We start from the raw sequence: 15,171 nt of genomic DNA, 5'->3' as shown, positions 1-15,171 counted from the left end.
GTCACTTTGGAACACTAATCTGCAAAGGTACTGACAAGCCTGATTTTTGTAACTCAATTTAAATTTTAAAAGATCTGTCCCTTCACCCAGGGAGGGGCAGTCTCATTCTCTAGAGCTCAGTTCCTGCTGCTTCCCTCTTTACTGTAAGTCCTATATAAAGCAACTCCAAGACTAAAAAGCAACTTATTTATGAAATTTATTTTCTTATATATAAATTATGCATTTCTCTGGGCAGACAGCCTTCACTGTATTGCACTAAGCACATCTGTGATACCAAGCTACAGGACGAGTCTCAACACGAGGTTTGTATCCAAAGTAGTACTTGTCTACCAGGCACTGTAGAGAGGTGGCGGTGAAGCCGGGGTCCCTGGGGAGGGGGGAAGGGGCAGTGTGATACCTTCTGACAGGTGGTTTTCTCCCAGGAAGGGGAACATGCAAAGCTTACATCGTTCTGGGCCTGGGGAGGAGCTGGAAGGCTGAGAAGCCCAATGTGACGCTGCACTCACCCCCCTGTTCCCCAGGGGAGAGGGCACTCATCTTTCGCTCATGTGTAACAAATCCCTCTTGATGCTTTGGAGAAATGACAGGGATGGGGTCATCAGAATTAGCAGCAATTGAGAACGGGCCATATATTGCCAGTGTGGTTGGTGGGTGTCACCCAGGCCCAGGGACCTGAAATCTATGTAGCCTAGGGAGAGGTGCCACTCAAGATCCAGAGCTGGCTCTGGAAGTTTCTTAATCTAACGGAGCAGGGGCGTCAAACTGCTTATTATACTCAGATGTCCCTGTGGCCACACTAATCGGCAAAGTTCTGGTGTTGGATCTTCTGACACTGGTCAAAGCTGTAATGAGACCGAGTATGTGGGCAGAGTGATGTGGAACCTGAGTGGGAAGGGCAGGAGCGGGTGGGGTTACAGGCAGGGGCAGGGACTGTAACATGATTAGGCCTCCGTGCACTGTAGGCTGGGCTGAGCAGAGTGCGGCGAGGGCTTGCCCAGGAGCCGCCCTCACCTGCCTTTGCACTGCACTGAAGACACGTCGCTCCCACGCTCTAGAGCACATTCTCAGTACAGGAACGGGCTGGGGGAGCGGTGACTCGGTACTGGGCAAGAGCATCTTAAGCCTTCATGAGGGCCGCCACCACAGCCTTGGCGTTGAGACTGCGTAGGTCACAGTAGGTCTGGCCAGTGCCCACAAACACGATGGGTTTGCTTGTGATATAGGTCATAGAAATAGCAGCTCCCACCTGAAGTGGAAAAAGGGGTACCCAGTCAACAAGTATCCTTCTGAATCCCTCAGTAACCGGAAGCTTTGCAGCTACACAGCCTCAGCTTCCTTGTGAAAGATGGCCACTCTGCCCTCCCAGTCACATTGTCCAGTGTCATTCGTGTTTACCTTGTCATCAATGGTATCAAATTTGGTAAGGACAATGCCATCAATGAGCCGAGGGGTTTGAGCCATAGAATGGTCAGCCAAGGCTCTGTTGAACTTGACCTGGAAAGGAGAAATGGGATATAAGTATAAAAAGCACCTTTCCAACCAAAACTGAGGTTGGAAAGAAAACCATGTCCTCACCAGCTGATCCACGGCCTCGTTGCCTACTAAGGCCTCCCCCACAAACAGCACCAAGTCGGGTGTGTTGACAGTAATGAGCTTGGCCAGGGCAGTCATCAGAGGGGCATTGTCTTGCATGCGACCAGCTGTGTCCACCAGCACCACATCAAAGCCTTGATTACGTGCTAGAGAGAAAAAAAGTCAACTCAAAACTCCTGGACTGTCACTAGCCTGACTCCTCGCAAGTCCTAGCCTGACTATGTTAAAAGTCTGGCCCTGGCCGGTTTGGCTCAGCGGTTAGAGCCTTGGCCTGCGGTCTAGAGACCCCAGTTTGGTTCCCGCTAAGGGCATGTGCCTCGGTTGCAGTTTGTCCCCGGCCCTGCTTGGGTTGTGCGGGTGGCAGCCACTCGATGTGTCCCTTTCACGTTGATGTTCCTCCCTCCCTCCCTCCCACTCTGTCTGAACAAAATATGGAGAAATGTCCTCGGATGAGGATAAAAAAAAAAAGTCTTTACTTTTTTGGGCTCTGGATCTGGTTACAGGGTAGTGTGAGAAAGTCTATTCTAAGCTTGGCCCTAAGGCACATACACAAAGGTGAACAAATAGAGGTTTCTTCAGTTGGGTATATTAGCTTTGGTTGCAACTACACCTATTACCCAAAGCAGAGCATGGCAAGTCACCGATCCTGACTTGTTACTGCGCAGTGAGTTGGTAGCAGAGTAACCCTGATTGTCAGTCTATTTTAAGGGCACCCAAGGAGGAAAGGAGCCCAGACAAGTTCCCCCACTTTCTGTGAACTGTACCAAAGGCAATAGCTTCCATGGCAATGCCAGCAGCATCTTTGCCATAGCCCTTCTCAAACAGCTGCACCATGGTGCGGCCACCGTGATTCTCGGGGGGGTGCAGGGTACTCAAACGTCGTGTGTGTGTGCGCAGCTGCTCCACAGCCCCAGCACGAAAGGTGTCACAGGCAGCGATGAGGACACTGAAGCCATTCTCTAACAGCCAGAAGGAAATCTGCAAAAAGAGGCAAAGGAAACTGTTACCTCGAACCAGAACTGCTAAGACACAGTGAAGAAATGTCAGAAGTACTGCACTGACCTTGGCAAGATTAGTAGACTTCCCCACTCCATTAACCCCACAGAATGTGACAACATAAGGGCGCTGATGACGCTGGGCATCCATGATGTCCCGAAGCATGTCTACACGACGCTGTGGCTGCAGAATCTGTACCAGAGACTCCTGTAGAGCTTGCTTTACTGTGGAAGTCACCGCTGAAAGGGGGAGGAGGTGGCACATCCATGAATCCCAAGCAATGAACTCCCAAGTATGTCAACACCTTTCTGAGCTTAAGTAACTAAGATCTGGATACTAGGATCTTACCCCAGGAATCACATAAACACTCCAAGTATCAACTCATTCAACCTTCCTAACAAGTCTTAAAGACTAAATTATGTAATAGAGGTTTAGACATTAAGGGATTTGCCAAAAGTCATGAAGGCCAATGCACTTAAACTCCTGTAATGTGTAATGGATGCCCTACACACTTTCTGGTTTAGGGACATACTTACTGCTGAATGTCCCCATCACCTTCCCTTCCAACTTGTTGGCCACAGATTCACAGAGTTGGACTGCAATGTCTGCCGCCACATTCTTAGCTGGGGAGAGGGGGGGACAGGTGTGGAATGAATGCCATGTCAATAGTCAACTCCTACGGTACAGATAAGAAACTAGCTTGTTCTACTATCCACCATCCCTACCCAATAACCATGAGCCCACCTGTTCCTTAGAACTTACCAATGAGATGATCGCGCATCTTGTCCAGCACAGATTCCATGTCTTCACGACTCAAGCTCTTGGAACCCACAAGGCCTTTCAGCATCCCAAACATGCCCCCCAGAGTCCCCTTGGCAGCACTGCAGGCACAGGAGATCAGATACCAGTCAGTGGGCAGGGTCAAATCTCAGCCATTCTGGAGCCACACATACCACCCACCACCTGCAATTCCCTACCTAGGTTTGGTAGGGTTTTGAGTGGCCCCTTCATCATCTGAGCTGCTGCAGTCCAGATCCTGAAGCTGCCCCCCAGGCCCAGTCCCTCGGATCTGTAGGGGATGGGGAAAGGAAGTAGGATTAGGAATACTAAAGGTTCTGAGGGGGAAAGAGCCCAGGATTTAACACCCATCTACATTGCTCAGTCTCTGATTTGGGAAGCTCCAAATGTAACAAACCCCCTAACTCAAATCAAAGGTACTGCCCTCCTCCTACTTCCTCTCCAATTCTTTTTAATGGTTACCTTAACTCTGGTCCCTGTTGACTCTTACCAAGTTGATGTCCTCAGGCAAGGAAGCCTCTGGGGCCCCATTGGTGGTAGGAGAGCTATAATCCAGGTCTTCCTTGTTAGCACAGCCACCCAGTGCCCACACTCGAGGAGCTTTTTTGCCCTTCTCCTTTGGAGCATCTGACTTTGTGGACTTGCTGAAAGGGTTACAGGACAGAGGGTTATAGTGGAGAAGCAGGACAGGAAATAGCCACCCAAAATCCAGGGATAAGAACGCCCCTGCCCTCAACATGGCTAGATTATGGTCAAAGTCAGAATGCTCACCTGGACTTGTCTATACCCTTCCCATGTTTCTGAATGAACTCCTCTCGTTTCCTCCGTATCAGCTCCTCTTTGGAAAGTTCTACCCCATTGTCAGCCCCCACTGACTTTTCTGCAGGGACTGCTTTGCTGGTAGCCAAAGGGACATCGAAACCTGTTAGAAGAAAACTCACTGGAGAAAAAGGACCAGATTCCAACAAAATAGATAACAGGACAAAATCTTCCAAATCCCTAAAGGGGGAACCAGGAGCAAATATCTTTGAGCTCACAAGGCCTGGGGATGATAGTGAGGATGGGAGGCATTTGAGTAAGGGAGACAGACAATAACAAAGAGAAGAGCGGGGAACCACTTTAGTTCTTAGCACCACATTAACTTTTCATGCCCCGTATGTCCAAGGAGCTCAAACTAACCTTCCTTCTTGGACCCCTTGTTTTTTTTGTTCTTTGCTTTTTCTTTGGGCTTTTCACCCCGTGTCTCAATCATGGATCTCACAGGTTTCTTGGCCTTTTCAGAATCTTCAAATTTCTTCATGGTAGTTGGAGCCCGGACCTTACTACTCTCCTCTGCCTCACTAAAGGAAAAGAGAATGGTTGAAGCCCAGAGAAAGGATCCTCACACCAAGAGGATCATTTAGAACTGGGTAGCAAATTTAGAAGCTTCTTTAAATAAACAGTTTACTACCCTTGAACGGACCTCAGGGAGGGAGCTCATCAAGCCATGGAAATTGATTTGGGGGAGGGGAGGCCTCTCACCGAAGGAGCCGCAGAAAGTCATTTTGGAAATCAAAAGTGCCATTCAGTAGACTTAAAGCACTTTGCTGTTGGATCTCTGTGCGGTACTTGTCCCGAAACAGCCGGTGCACATCATCTATCAATTTGTCTACATATGTCAGTGTTAGGATCTTCTGAAAACCCACCTGTTTAGGGAAAGAAACAGAGCCAACAGATCTGCTTACATGCCATCCTAGAACAGAGGGAAGCCAACTCAGCCCAGGCCTCCAGATTGGCTAAGCCATCTGGCAGGTGTCCCTGACCTGAGGGGTAGCCAAGCTCTCTGACTGGGCCCCAGAGTTTCTTCCCTCTACCCTCACCCTCCTTGTCTTCTCAGTTGTTTCATCATATAATACCTTATGCAATTAATCAGGGCTCTGTGAATAATCAGGACTATGCTGAGAAGGCACTCATTCCTCTAAAATAACTCCACTTACCACAAACACCAGCTCAAACTGGTTGTCCAGTTTATACTTGAGTGTGAGTGCTTCATGGGTGAAGGAGTTGTTGCCTCCCCTTTCCTGGAAAGAGAGTATGTCTGAGTTCAGACCATTCCCCAGACAACCCAGTCTTGGAGCCCTCAACAATTACCTTTGGGAGAGAAACAAACACTCCCCCAAAGTCAAACCTGTCCCAGGACAAGAGGATGCTGGGGCACTGCTCTGGAGCATTCCACCGGGGAGAAAAGGAGAGACCAAGTTGAGGTTTGGGGGAAGAGGTGAGAGAGTGGCAAGACATATGGGAGCCAGAAGGGAAGTAGTCGTCATAGAAACAGGTCCCCTAGCAGCTGCACACCGTTTACAGTTTTAAAAAGGCGTTTTCCCATCCATTATCTCACCCATCCTTCGAAACAACAGAAAGCCAAGCTGCCAGAGGCGAATGGAGGAAACGACGGTAAATCTGAAGAAGTGCCTAATCCAGCTAGAGTCCCAGAAAGCGGAGGGGGAGGGGACGCCGCAAAGTTGCTGGACCGTCTGACGCGGGCGGGAGAAAGAAGTGGAGTCCCGGCTATCCGCGAGTGGCCAGTCTTGGGGCGCACAGAGTGGGAGCGAGGCGCGGGACCGGTCGAGGGGGTCTATGGGTCGGATCGGGGTGGGGGGGGGCGAGCCCGGAGTTTTGACCCCGCGGGGGCGGTACCTGCAGCAGCACAGAACGAATCAACGCGTTAACGGGCCCGGTGCAGGAGTCGCTCACGCCCTGGAAACACCAGAGCACGAGCCCGCCCTTCGAGAAAATGGTGAAGAAGTCGAGCATGGCGGCAGCGGGAAAGGAGCCCGGCCGGCGCCGGGGACTGAGGCCGCGATTGCCGCGACTTCCTGCTGCGCCAAGCGCGGGACACGTCACACCAGCGGCCCCGGAAACCGGTTCATCCGCACTTCCGCTCAGAGCCACGGGTTCCCTACCCGCCACCGCTTGAGGGCGCGCAGCACCGACGTAGGAGCAGGCTGGCCAATGGTGGGTCTGGGCGGGGCTCTTGGAGGTCCCGGGGAGACGGGCAGCCTATAGCGCGGAGAGGCGGGGCCCAGAGGGGCCGCTGGCCAATGGGTACGCTCGTCTGAATGGCTGGAGGCGCTGAGTGGGGCCTGCAGGCGGTGCCAGGTTTAAGGAGTCGCGTTCAGAGACCGCGTCCAGGTTGAGCATGTTTCGAGGGGCGGTGCGGCTCTGCGCAGCCCGAGGCCACTTGGGCCGGGCGCTAAGCACACGCAGTGGAGGCTCGACTCTGGGTAAAGTTGAGGGCACCGGAGGGTATCGTGGTTCTGGCTGTGTAACCTTCAGGACTTGGGTCCCGACCCACGCTGACAGTGGGTCAGCTGGGAGAAGTGCGTAAGCTTGCCCCTGGAGCTTGTGAAGCCCAGACAGGTGTATGGATGCCTAGGTTGCCTTTCTCAGGTGACAAATCGTAGAGCACTCTATGCCTCAGCTCACCAGCAGAATAACAGACCGGGCCGATTCATTGGCTGCACGAATGTGCGTGAAGTCCGGCTCGCGTGCAGCATGCTGTGCCTCGTGTGGTGGAGTAGAAAAGGAGAGAATTCAGTATGTGTCCTGGAGGTGCCTGAAATGAAGCTGGAGAGGGAAGGCTTTCTAGGCCAGTTCAAGACTGGATAGTCCCCAAGCTAGTGTCATTGTAGCAGCACGTGGAGCAAGTGGCAACTGAGATTAGCTTTGAAGGATGTTTACTGGCTCCAGGAAGGTGTGTGTTCCAGGTTCTGAAAAACTGAGCAAGGGTTCGGAGGAGAAAAGTATTGTCCTTGTGCAAAGAACTAACTAGCCAAAGTCATCTAAAAAGTTTGAGTAGTAGTATGAAATGTGTGGAAAGGTAAGGTAAGACCATTGATCAAAGAAAGATTGTAATGCTGCTGAACTTTGTATTGGAAACAGTGGGAAGACTTGGAGATTTGTGAGTTAGGTGTTAATGACAGAGGATTCATTTATTCAAGATATTTATTGAGCACTTAGGATGTGCCAGGTACTCTGCTAGGCTGGAGATTCAGTGGTGAAGAAGGTAAACATAGTACAATATGAAGCAATCACAAATAAAGTCAAAATTGCAAATGTGTTGCGTGCTGCAAAAGAGGTTCACAGAGCTGTGAGATAGTGTGACTGGAGACTTTGACATAGTCTGGAGCGTCAGAAAAGGCTTCCCTAAGAAAATGGTCACTGAGCTGAGATCTGAAGAAAGCAGAGTTCACTAGGCAAAGAAGTGGACCCAGGGTTTTAAAGCAGAAAGAACACCTGTGTAGAGTCCCTGTGATGGGAGGAAATAAGGCACTATCATGGAAACAAAGGGGCTGGGGCTGGAGTGTAGGAAGAAGGACAAGGTGAACAGGAGCCAGATCGTGCATTGTCTCCTGGGCCATGTTTATGGATTTTGGACTTTTATCCTTAGAGTAATGGAAAGCCTTTGAAGGTTTTAAGCAAGAGGTTGTGATGAAATTGGTGTTTATAAAAGATTCAAGGTACATTATAGAAAAGAATTTGGGGCCAGGGGAGATGGCAAGAGGGGAATTAGTAGGAACAGGAGGCTTTTGCATGAATCTAGGTGAGAGATTATGGTGGTTCAGTCTAGGGCAGTGGTGGCAGAGATAGAAAAAAGGGGACAGATTGGGAAGATATTTAGGAGGCATAGTCATCAGAATTTGATAAGAGGACATGAACGTAAGTTTGCTGGTGATGACAGATATCCAGGGTAAGGTGCCACTCAGAGGTGCCGTGTTTCAGAGGTTGCTGCAGCTCGAAGTGTGCTGGGACATCTTGGTCCAGAAGCCGGGGACATCCAAGTGGAGATGACAATACAGTAATGCTGTTGAGTATATGAGCCTGGGGCTCACAAAAGAAATAGGTCTGTATAGGAGAATATGTGTAAGTCACCTTTCCTAGGGAGAGAGTATGGAGTGTTCATTTTAGGGAGGTAAGTGTTGTGCTGGGCATGATGCATGAAAAGGAAGAGAGACTAATGGCATGCAGACCATATAGCAAAGCTATGGAATACTGCTGGGTGCAAGTTGACCTTATGAAAGGGAATGACAGTGTGGACTGACAACTCAGTATCAATTTAACCCACCTTTTCCTGTGCCCATTCCCTAACCCCCTACCACCTGAAAAGGAAATGTATATTCTTCTTTGACCATAACTGCGTCCCACAGACTGGGCTGGAAAGGTGTCAGAAATTAAGAAGAAGATCCAGTCAGTTCTTCCTGGAGGGGCCTGGAATCCACTGTATGACACCAGCCACCTGCCCCCTGAACACTCGGATGTGGTGATTGTGGGGGGTGGGGTGCTTGGCCTATCCGTGGCCTATTGGCTGAAGAGGTTGGAGAAGCAACGAGGTGCCATTCACGTGCTGGTGGTGGAACGGGACCACACGGTGAGGTCGGGGGTAGAACAGAGTCATGAGTGGGGCTTGGACTTGGATTTTACTAAGGTCTCTAGGGACATGGGAAGGGGGGGTGGGAATCTCAATCTTTGGAATTCCACAGGACAGGGACTGTACTTTGGACCTTGTTGAGAAATAGTCCCAGGTTCTTCCTTCCTCAAACTAGGGACCTTGGTGATAAGGTTTTTGCTTTTGAAAACAAATTTCACAATGTTGGATCTTTTGAGATCTCACAGGTCTGGCCAAGAGAGCCTGCATGCAAGTTATAATTAAACAAACAGCTATCACAACCCCCTTTTAGGTTCCATGATTTCTAAGGTTCTGCACCGAGCTGTACCTGTTACCACTGCCGGCAAGCCATGAATCTTGCTACTGTGGCCATATCCCTCTGTTCTCCAGTTAGTAGATCAAACGTTAATCTCCTGCCCTTGGACTTCTGGGCCACTGCCATTTTGTACAACTGTGCCCAGCCCTTTCTTGATGACTGACTCTGTGCTCTGCACATCTGCTAATGACGACTTTAATAACTTGTCCTCTCTGGGCCGCTGGGTGACTTGCATGTGGGTTTATCCACATCAGCTCCTCTTAGATTATAAACCTGCAGGCGGAACTCCCCTTTAACTGTAGGTACGTGGCTCACAGAACCCATGACGTATTCTGCTCCTGTGCAGCAGGGTACTGGTCTACCTCAACTTTCCTTGTTTTCCCACAGTATTCCCGGGCCTCTACCGGGCTTTCTGTGGGCGGGATCCGTCAGCAGTTTTCGTTGCCTGAGAACATCCAGCTTTCCCTCTTTTCAGTCGACTTCCTACGGAACATCAATGTACGTGCAATGAAATCTGGGGGCGGGTGACCCCTCCATTAGCCTAGAGAGAGGAGCAGCCAGCTGGCTAGGGGAAACGGAGCGGGAGCAGTAAAGGCAAGAAGGATCAAAGCCCCTGGTTTTCTTCCCAGGGGTGGTGCCTAGAGGAGGGCTTCTCTCTGGTTAGATCTCTCCATCCCTTCTTTATTTTTTTTTTAATCCTCACCCAAGAATATTTTTCTATTTTATCTTTAGATAGAGTGGGAGGGAGGGAGAAAAACATTGATGTGAGAGGGACACATTGACTGGTGGCCTCCCACACGACCCCGACCAGGGCTGGGGATGAACTGCAACCGAGGTACATGCCCTTGACCAGAATCAATCGAACCCACGATTCTTTGGTCTGCGGGCCGACGCTCTAACCGCTGAGCCAAACCAGCCAGGGCTCTCTATCCCTTCTTCAAATCAGCTTCTTTGAGGAGCTTTGTTTTGCACATAGGATTACCTGGCTGTAGTCGATGACCCTCCCCTGGACCTCCGGTTCAACCCCTCAGGTTATCTTTTGCTGGCTTCGGAAAAGGGTGCTGCGATCATGGAGAACAACGTGAAAGTGCAGAGGTGGGTGCCCGGCACAGCCTCTGAGTTCCCCGGCCGCATGCGTGCAGTAAGCCCTGGACCGAGTCGGCTGGGATGATGGAGCTGACCAGACAGGTCCTGCTCTCTGGGAACCCCGTCTTCCGGGAAAGGCAGGCACAGGCAGAACTTCAGTGCCCCGTGCTCAGTGCTGTGTGGTGGGTCCTAAATTGCCAGACCTAGTACGTCGGAATCTCCAGGGAGGGGCCCAGGAATCTGCAGGCATTTCTGGTAAGAGCCAGATAATAAGTATTGTAGACTTTACAGTCTTTCTTGCAATCACTCAACTCTCAATTGAAGGACAAAATCAGTGATAAACAAACAAACAAAAAACCCACATGAGTATGGCTCATGTACAAAAATAGGCTGCAGGCCAGATGTGGCAGCTCTGCCCTAAGTAACAGTCATGGTCAGGCAAGAGCAGGCGTCTTCAACAAACACTTCTCCAAGTCTCACTGGTGACATCAGCTCATGTCCTAACTGCATTACAGATAATAACTATTTAGTCATCAGGACATTCCTATTTGACGTGGGGAGACCGAAGGCCCAGAGCTAGTGAGTGGTGGTGCTGAGATTCACGCGAGGCCTGGCTTACAAGTGTTCTTTTAGCACCGTGTCGCTGCCTTTGGGCAGCAGGATTCCGGAGGACGGGGTTGTGCTAGTGGATGTGATTGACTGGGAGGTGGGCAGGAAGGCTGTCCCAGGCAGCATGCAGGGAACAGAGTGACTCACACTGTTGTGGAAGGACATGGCCTAGTTAGGGGATGACAAGGGATTTAGTGCAGCCAAAGGGACACTAGGGCGTTGGAAAGGAAGAAGGGGTCAAATGCTGAAGAGCCTGGGCGTGTTCTCCACCCATTCAGCAAGGAGAGAAAATGGGGGAGTTTGGGGCAGAGAAGGGACATAAATGAGGTAGAATCCCCATTTGTGGAGTTGGGTCTGGACTGCTCCCTCTCTGCACACTCATCCTCTCTAACACACACACACACACACACACACACAGAGCCACGTGTTTCTCTCAGGCAGGAAGGAGCCAAAGTGTGTCTGATGTCTCCTGAGCAGCTGCGGAACAAGTTTCCCTGGATAAACACAGATGGCGTAGCCTTGGGGTCTTACGGTGAGGCTTGCTTGCAGAGGGGGTCAGGGGTTGCGTGCACCTCAGGTGGGAAGTCTCAAAACCCTGCAGCCAAGTCGAGGAGAAACGCTTCCCTCCTGGCCAGCAGGGCCTCCCCAGGCCATGCCAGCTCTCTGTTCTGCAGGATTTGACTCTGGTGCAGTCGGTCATCTTATGAGCCCAAAGAAGAGTTGGGGGTGCGGGAAATACAATAGGAGAGAAGGGTTCTAGTCTCTCTTCTTGACTCTTTTTTTTCCTCACAGGGTTGGAGGGTGAAGGTTGGTTTGACCCCTGGTGTCTGCTCCAGGGGCTTCGGCGAAAGGTCCAGTCCATGGGGGTCCTTTTCTGCCACGGAGAGGTGACACGTGAGTCTGAGGCCCCGTGCCCACTGCTTACCGCTTTTGCCATCCAGGGCGCAGGTCTAGACTGTGTCTTATCGTCACTCACAGGCCAAGCGAAGGTTGGTGGGAGAAGGAACTTCTCCACTGGGGGCTGGTCCTGGGCATCCTGACCCCAGCTCCTGGCTAGGCTTCTTCCTGACTCAAAATCTGCTAGCAGATGTCAGCGCCGTCCTGTCCCGCGTGAGCCGAGTGCATCCCAGTTGCCCTGTCTGTTTGCTCAGCGTCTGGGGAAGCTGCCAGCTTTCGGCTTCCTTCCCTCAGGAAGCCAGTGGAGTCCCCATCTCCTTCTTCGAGGGCTTATTTCCTTTTCCTTTTCCTGCAGGTTTCGTCTCTTCATCTAACCTCATGGAGACCATAAGTGGGGAAGAGGTGACTTTGAAAAGGATCCATGAGGTCCATGTAAGTGCCCAACCCAAGTCTCGTCCTTATCAAAGTGGAGGGATGCGAAAGTTAACGACTGTCATTTTGGTCTTCTACCCACTTCCAGTGTGGGTAAACTAAGGCCCAAGAAGAAATGTATCTCTCCCGGTGGCCAGTGTATGGGCCAGGCTCCCCTTCCCTCTCCTCTGGTGCCCGCAGGTGAAGATGGACCACAGCATGGAGTACCAGCCTGTGGAGTGTGCCATAGTAATCAATGCAGCAGGGGCCTGGTCGGGGCAAATCGCAGAGCTGGCTGGTATTGGGAAGGGGCCGCCTGGCACCCTACAGGGCACCAAGCTACCTGTGGAGCCGAGGAAAAGGTGACTCCCCCCCGGGGCAGCTGAGGAGGTTGGTGAGAAGAGGAAAGAAACCATATAAAAAGTTGTCAAGTGGGAGGAGGGGAGTTGCTGTCCCCGCCACTTCCTAACTCACTGGTCACGCAGGTATGTGTACTCATGGCACTGCCCCCAGGGACCAGGCCTGGAGACGCCATTCGTCGCAGACACCAGTGGCGCCTACTTCCGCCGGGAAGGATTAGGCAACAACTACTTGGGTGGCTGTAGCCCCACTGAGGTAAGCTGAGTGGGGTCGTGGGTGCTGGGAAGGAGGCAGACCAGTTGTCATTGTCAGTGGGGCTGTTTGGGAAGGCCAGTGCTATTATTGATGTTGCAGCCCCCTCCAGGTTTGAATTGAGATCTCTCGTCCCCATCCCCCACCCACCTAGGGGGTTGAATAAAGGTGTCAGTGAGATCTAGCTCTGTCCTTGTGTCCCAGGTAATATAAGCCTTGTCCCCCCACCCCACCCCCAGGAGGAGGAACCGGACCCGGGGAACCTGGAAGTGGACCATGATTTCTTCCAGGACAAGGTGTGGCCCCCTTTGGCCCAGAGGGTACCAGCTTTTGAGAGTCTGAAGGTAACTAGAAGGAGACAAGACATTGGAGTATCTTGGTTCCCTTGGAAAGCCCGTCCTCAGCCTTTTCCTGTCAATCTCACAACTGCAAAGGACTCTGTCTAAGGACCCATCCCACCGACCCTCCTCAGCAGTGGTAGACGGTGCTGATGCCTAACCAGGAGTGAGGGAGGGGTATATCGGCAGCCTTCCTGAGGACCCCAATGTCTTGTGCACCTGCAGGTTCGGAGTGCTTGGGCTGGCTATTACGACTACAACACCTTTGACCAGAATGGCGTGGTGGGCCCCCATCCACTGGTCGTCAACATGTACTTTGCCACAGGCTTCAGTGGCCATGGGCTCCAGCAGGCCCCCGCTGTGGGGCGAGCTGTGGCCGAGATGGTACTAGAGGGCCACTTCCAGACCATCGACCTGAGTCCCTTACTCTTTACCCGCTTTTACTTGGGAGAGAAGGTCCAAGAGCATAATATCTTCTGAGCCTGTAAGCTCTGCACTGGCCCCATATCCCCATCTGTCACCGCTGGCTCCAATCCTGGCCCATGTTCAAGGTCTCTGCAGCCATGCCAAGGTCTCCTCCACTCTCCTCCTCTCATCCAGGTGATTCTGTCCCTGCGTGGCTGGGCAGGTGGGCAGACTGCAGGCTCTGAGGTTCTATGCCTGAGACCCAGGCTGACAGAGGAGGGAGCAGGACCCTGGGAGTCATCCCTGGCCCACGCTGATGCTCCCCGCCAAGGCAGTCCAGCTGGACAGAGCATCTCAGTGGTTTTAAGCACCATGGCCCAGGATTGGCTCCTTCCTGGTACCAACTCAGAAAGATCACCTCTGCCCCTTTTTGCATATCCCTGCAGAGCCTAGGCAGGGAGCATTCTGGTGCAGCCTGGCCCAAATTTATTATCAGTCAATAAATGTGATTAACTCCTTCCTGCTGGTTTTCTGTCCCTTCCTCTTTTCACCCCACGGCAGTTGCTTTTGAAGCGCCCACTAGCCTTTGGCCGGGCTGTGAAGAGCACAGCCTCCTGCTCCGCCTCCCAGGAGTATTCTTAAATCCTTATTGGCTAGTGACTCCCTTTCCCGACTTCCTGCAGGGCTGTAGTTGTAGAGGGAAAGAATGTGTTCATTCCTCTTCAGTATTTATTCAGCTCCAACTGCTGGTTACATATTTGAGACACACCAGTAAGCAAACCTAAAAGATGAGCAGCTTAACAAAGCGAATGCAGGGGGAAGTGGGGAGGAGAGTGGGAAGGGGTGATGCCAGGCTGATGGAAAACCATATACAAAGAATTAGCAAGACTCCAGGTACTAGCTAGATCATGAGTTATCCGAGCTAGATCGTGGGATGAAAGAAGAGGTACATCAGGGCCAGGGGCTGTGGAGTTTGCATTTCATTTTGTGAGCAGGAGACACTAAAGGGTTTTCAATAGGGAAGCGACATGATCAGATTTCCCTTTTAGAAAAATCAGCCTGCCTGCCTTGTGGAGAAAAGATGATGTTGTCAAAGCAGGAGGCCAGATGGAAGGCTGTCGCACAGCAGGAACAGTGGGCCTGCATTGGCCCACGGAGAGCGCACCCATCCAAGAGGCTACAGTGGCAACAAGAAATTGGGTCAAGGTTCCCATCGCTGCACTGGACAACTGGATGGATGGCATGCCTTTCAGAGATGAGGAAGGCCAGGGAGGAGTTGTGAGGGACAAAGGGTATGGTTTGGGACATGTTGAGCTAAGAGTGCCTATAGGACACCTGTTGTCTAGCAAGACTGAATTTATTGTGGCCTCAGGATGCTCTGGGCTGAAGTAGAGATGTGGACACCATGGAAGAGGATGGTATCACCACAGGAGGGCCGAAGAGTAGGGGACCAAGAGGTGAAGCTGGAGGGACCCTTATCACCTTTAAGGGATGAACCAACGAAGAGGCCGCTGAAGAGGTGGCCAGAGGCAGAAGAAAAGCCAGGGGAGAGGGGTTGGGCCTAGGAGGGGTGGTCAGCGGTATAAATGCAGCCCAAATAGGTCAGGGAGAGCCTACCAGGAGCAAGTGCACCTCGGCGGGGTCTGAGGTGTGGGCCCCGGTTCAGAGGGAGAAGGGAATGGGAG

At 51.7% G+C, this 15,171-nt stretch overlaps 2 protein-coding genes across 3 annotated transcripts; one reads left to right on the top strand and one right to left on the bottom strand.

Moving 5' to 3' along the window:
• Positions 1-178: 178 nt before the first annotated feature.
• SRPRA (SRP receptor subunit alpha) lies at positions 179-6,269 on the bottom strand. Its single transcript, XM_036276653.1, has 14 exons — positions 6,064-6,269; positions 5,364-5,447; positions 4,909-5,072; positions 4,567-4,727; positions 4,159-4,309; positions 3,878-4,031; positions 3,567-3,658; positions 3,352-3,470; positions 3,126-3,212; positions 2,656-2,828; positions 2,358-2,571; positions 1,576-1,739; positions 1,396-1,494; positions 179-1,246 (listed from the first exon to the last, which is right to left on the bottom strand). Exons 1-14 carry the CDS (start codon positions 6,178-6,180, stop codon positions 1,118-1,120), a joined length of 1,908 nt encoding a protein of 635 aa, XP_036132546.1. The 5' UTR covers positions 6,181-6,269; the 3' UTR covers positions 179-1,117.
• Positions 6,270-6,531: 262 nt separating this feature from the next.
• On the top strand, positions 6,532-13,974 carry FOXRED1 (FAD dependent oxidoreductase domain containing 1). Of its 2 annotated transcripts, none has more exons than XM_036276646.1 (11): positions 6,532-6,650; positions 8,574-8,794; positions 9,516-9,626; positions 10,105-10,223; positions 11,261-11,355; positions 11,616-11,717; positions 12,076-12,152; positions 12,339-12,493; positions 12,617-12,746; positions 12,983-13,087; positions 13,307-13,974. In XM_036276646.1, the coding sequence occupies exons 1-11, from the start codon at positions 6,566-6,568 to the stop codon at positions 13,559-13,561; spliced, it is 1,455 nt and encodes a 484-aa protein (XP_036132539.1). In that variant the 5' UTR covers positions 6,532-6,565; the 3' UTR covers positions 13,562-13,974. The 2 variants fall into 2 exon arrangements, with proteins under 2 accessions (XP_036132539.1, XP_036132538.1); XM_036276645.1 differs by having other exon boundaries at positions 12,333-12,493.
• Positions 13,975-15,171: the final 1,197 nt, after the last annotated feature.

The sequence above is a fragment of the Molossus molossus genome, unplaced genomic scaffold (assembly GCF_014108415.1).
Source record: "Molossus molossus isolate mMolMol1 unplaced genomic scaffold, mMolMol1.p scaffold_m16_p_22, whole genome shotgun sequence".
NCBI lineage: Eukaryota > Metazoa > Chordata > Mammalia > Chiroptera > Molossidae > Molossus > Molossus molossus.
This window is presented reverse-complemented; position numbering and strand designations above follow the sequence as displayed.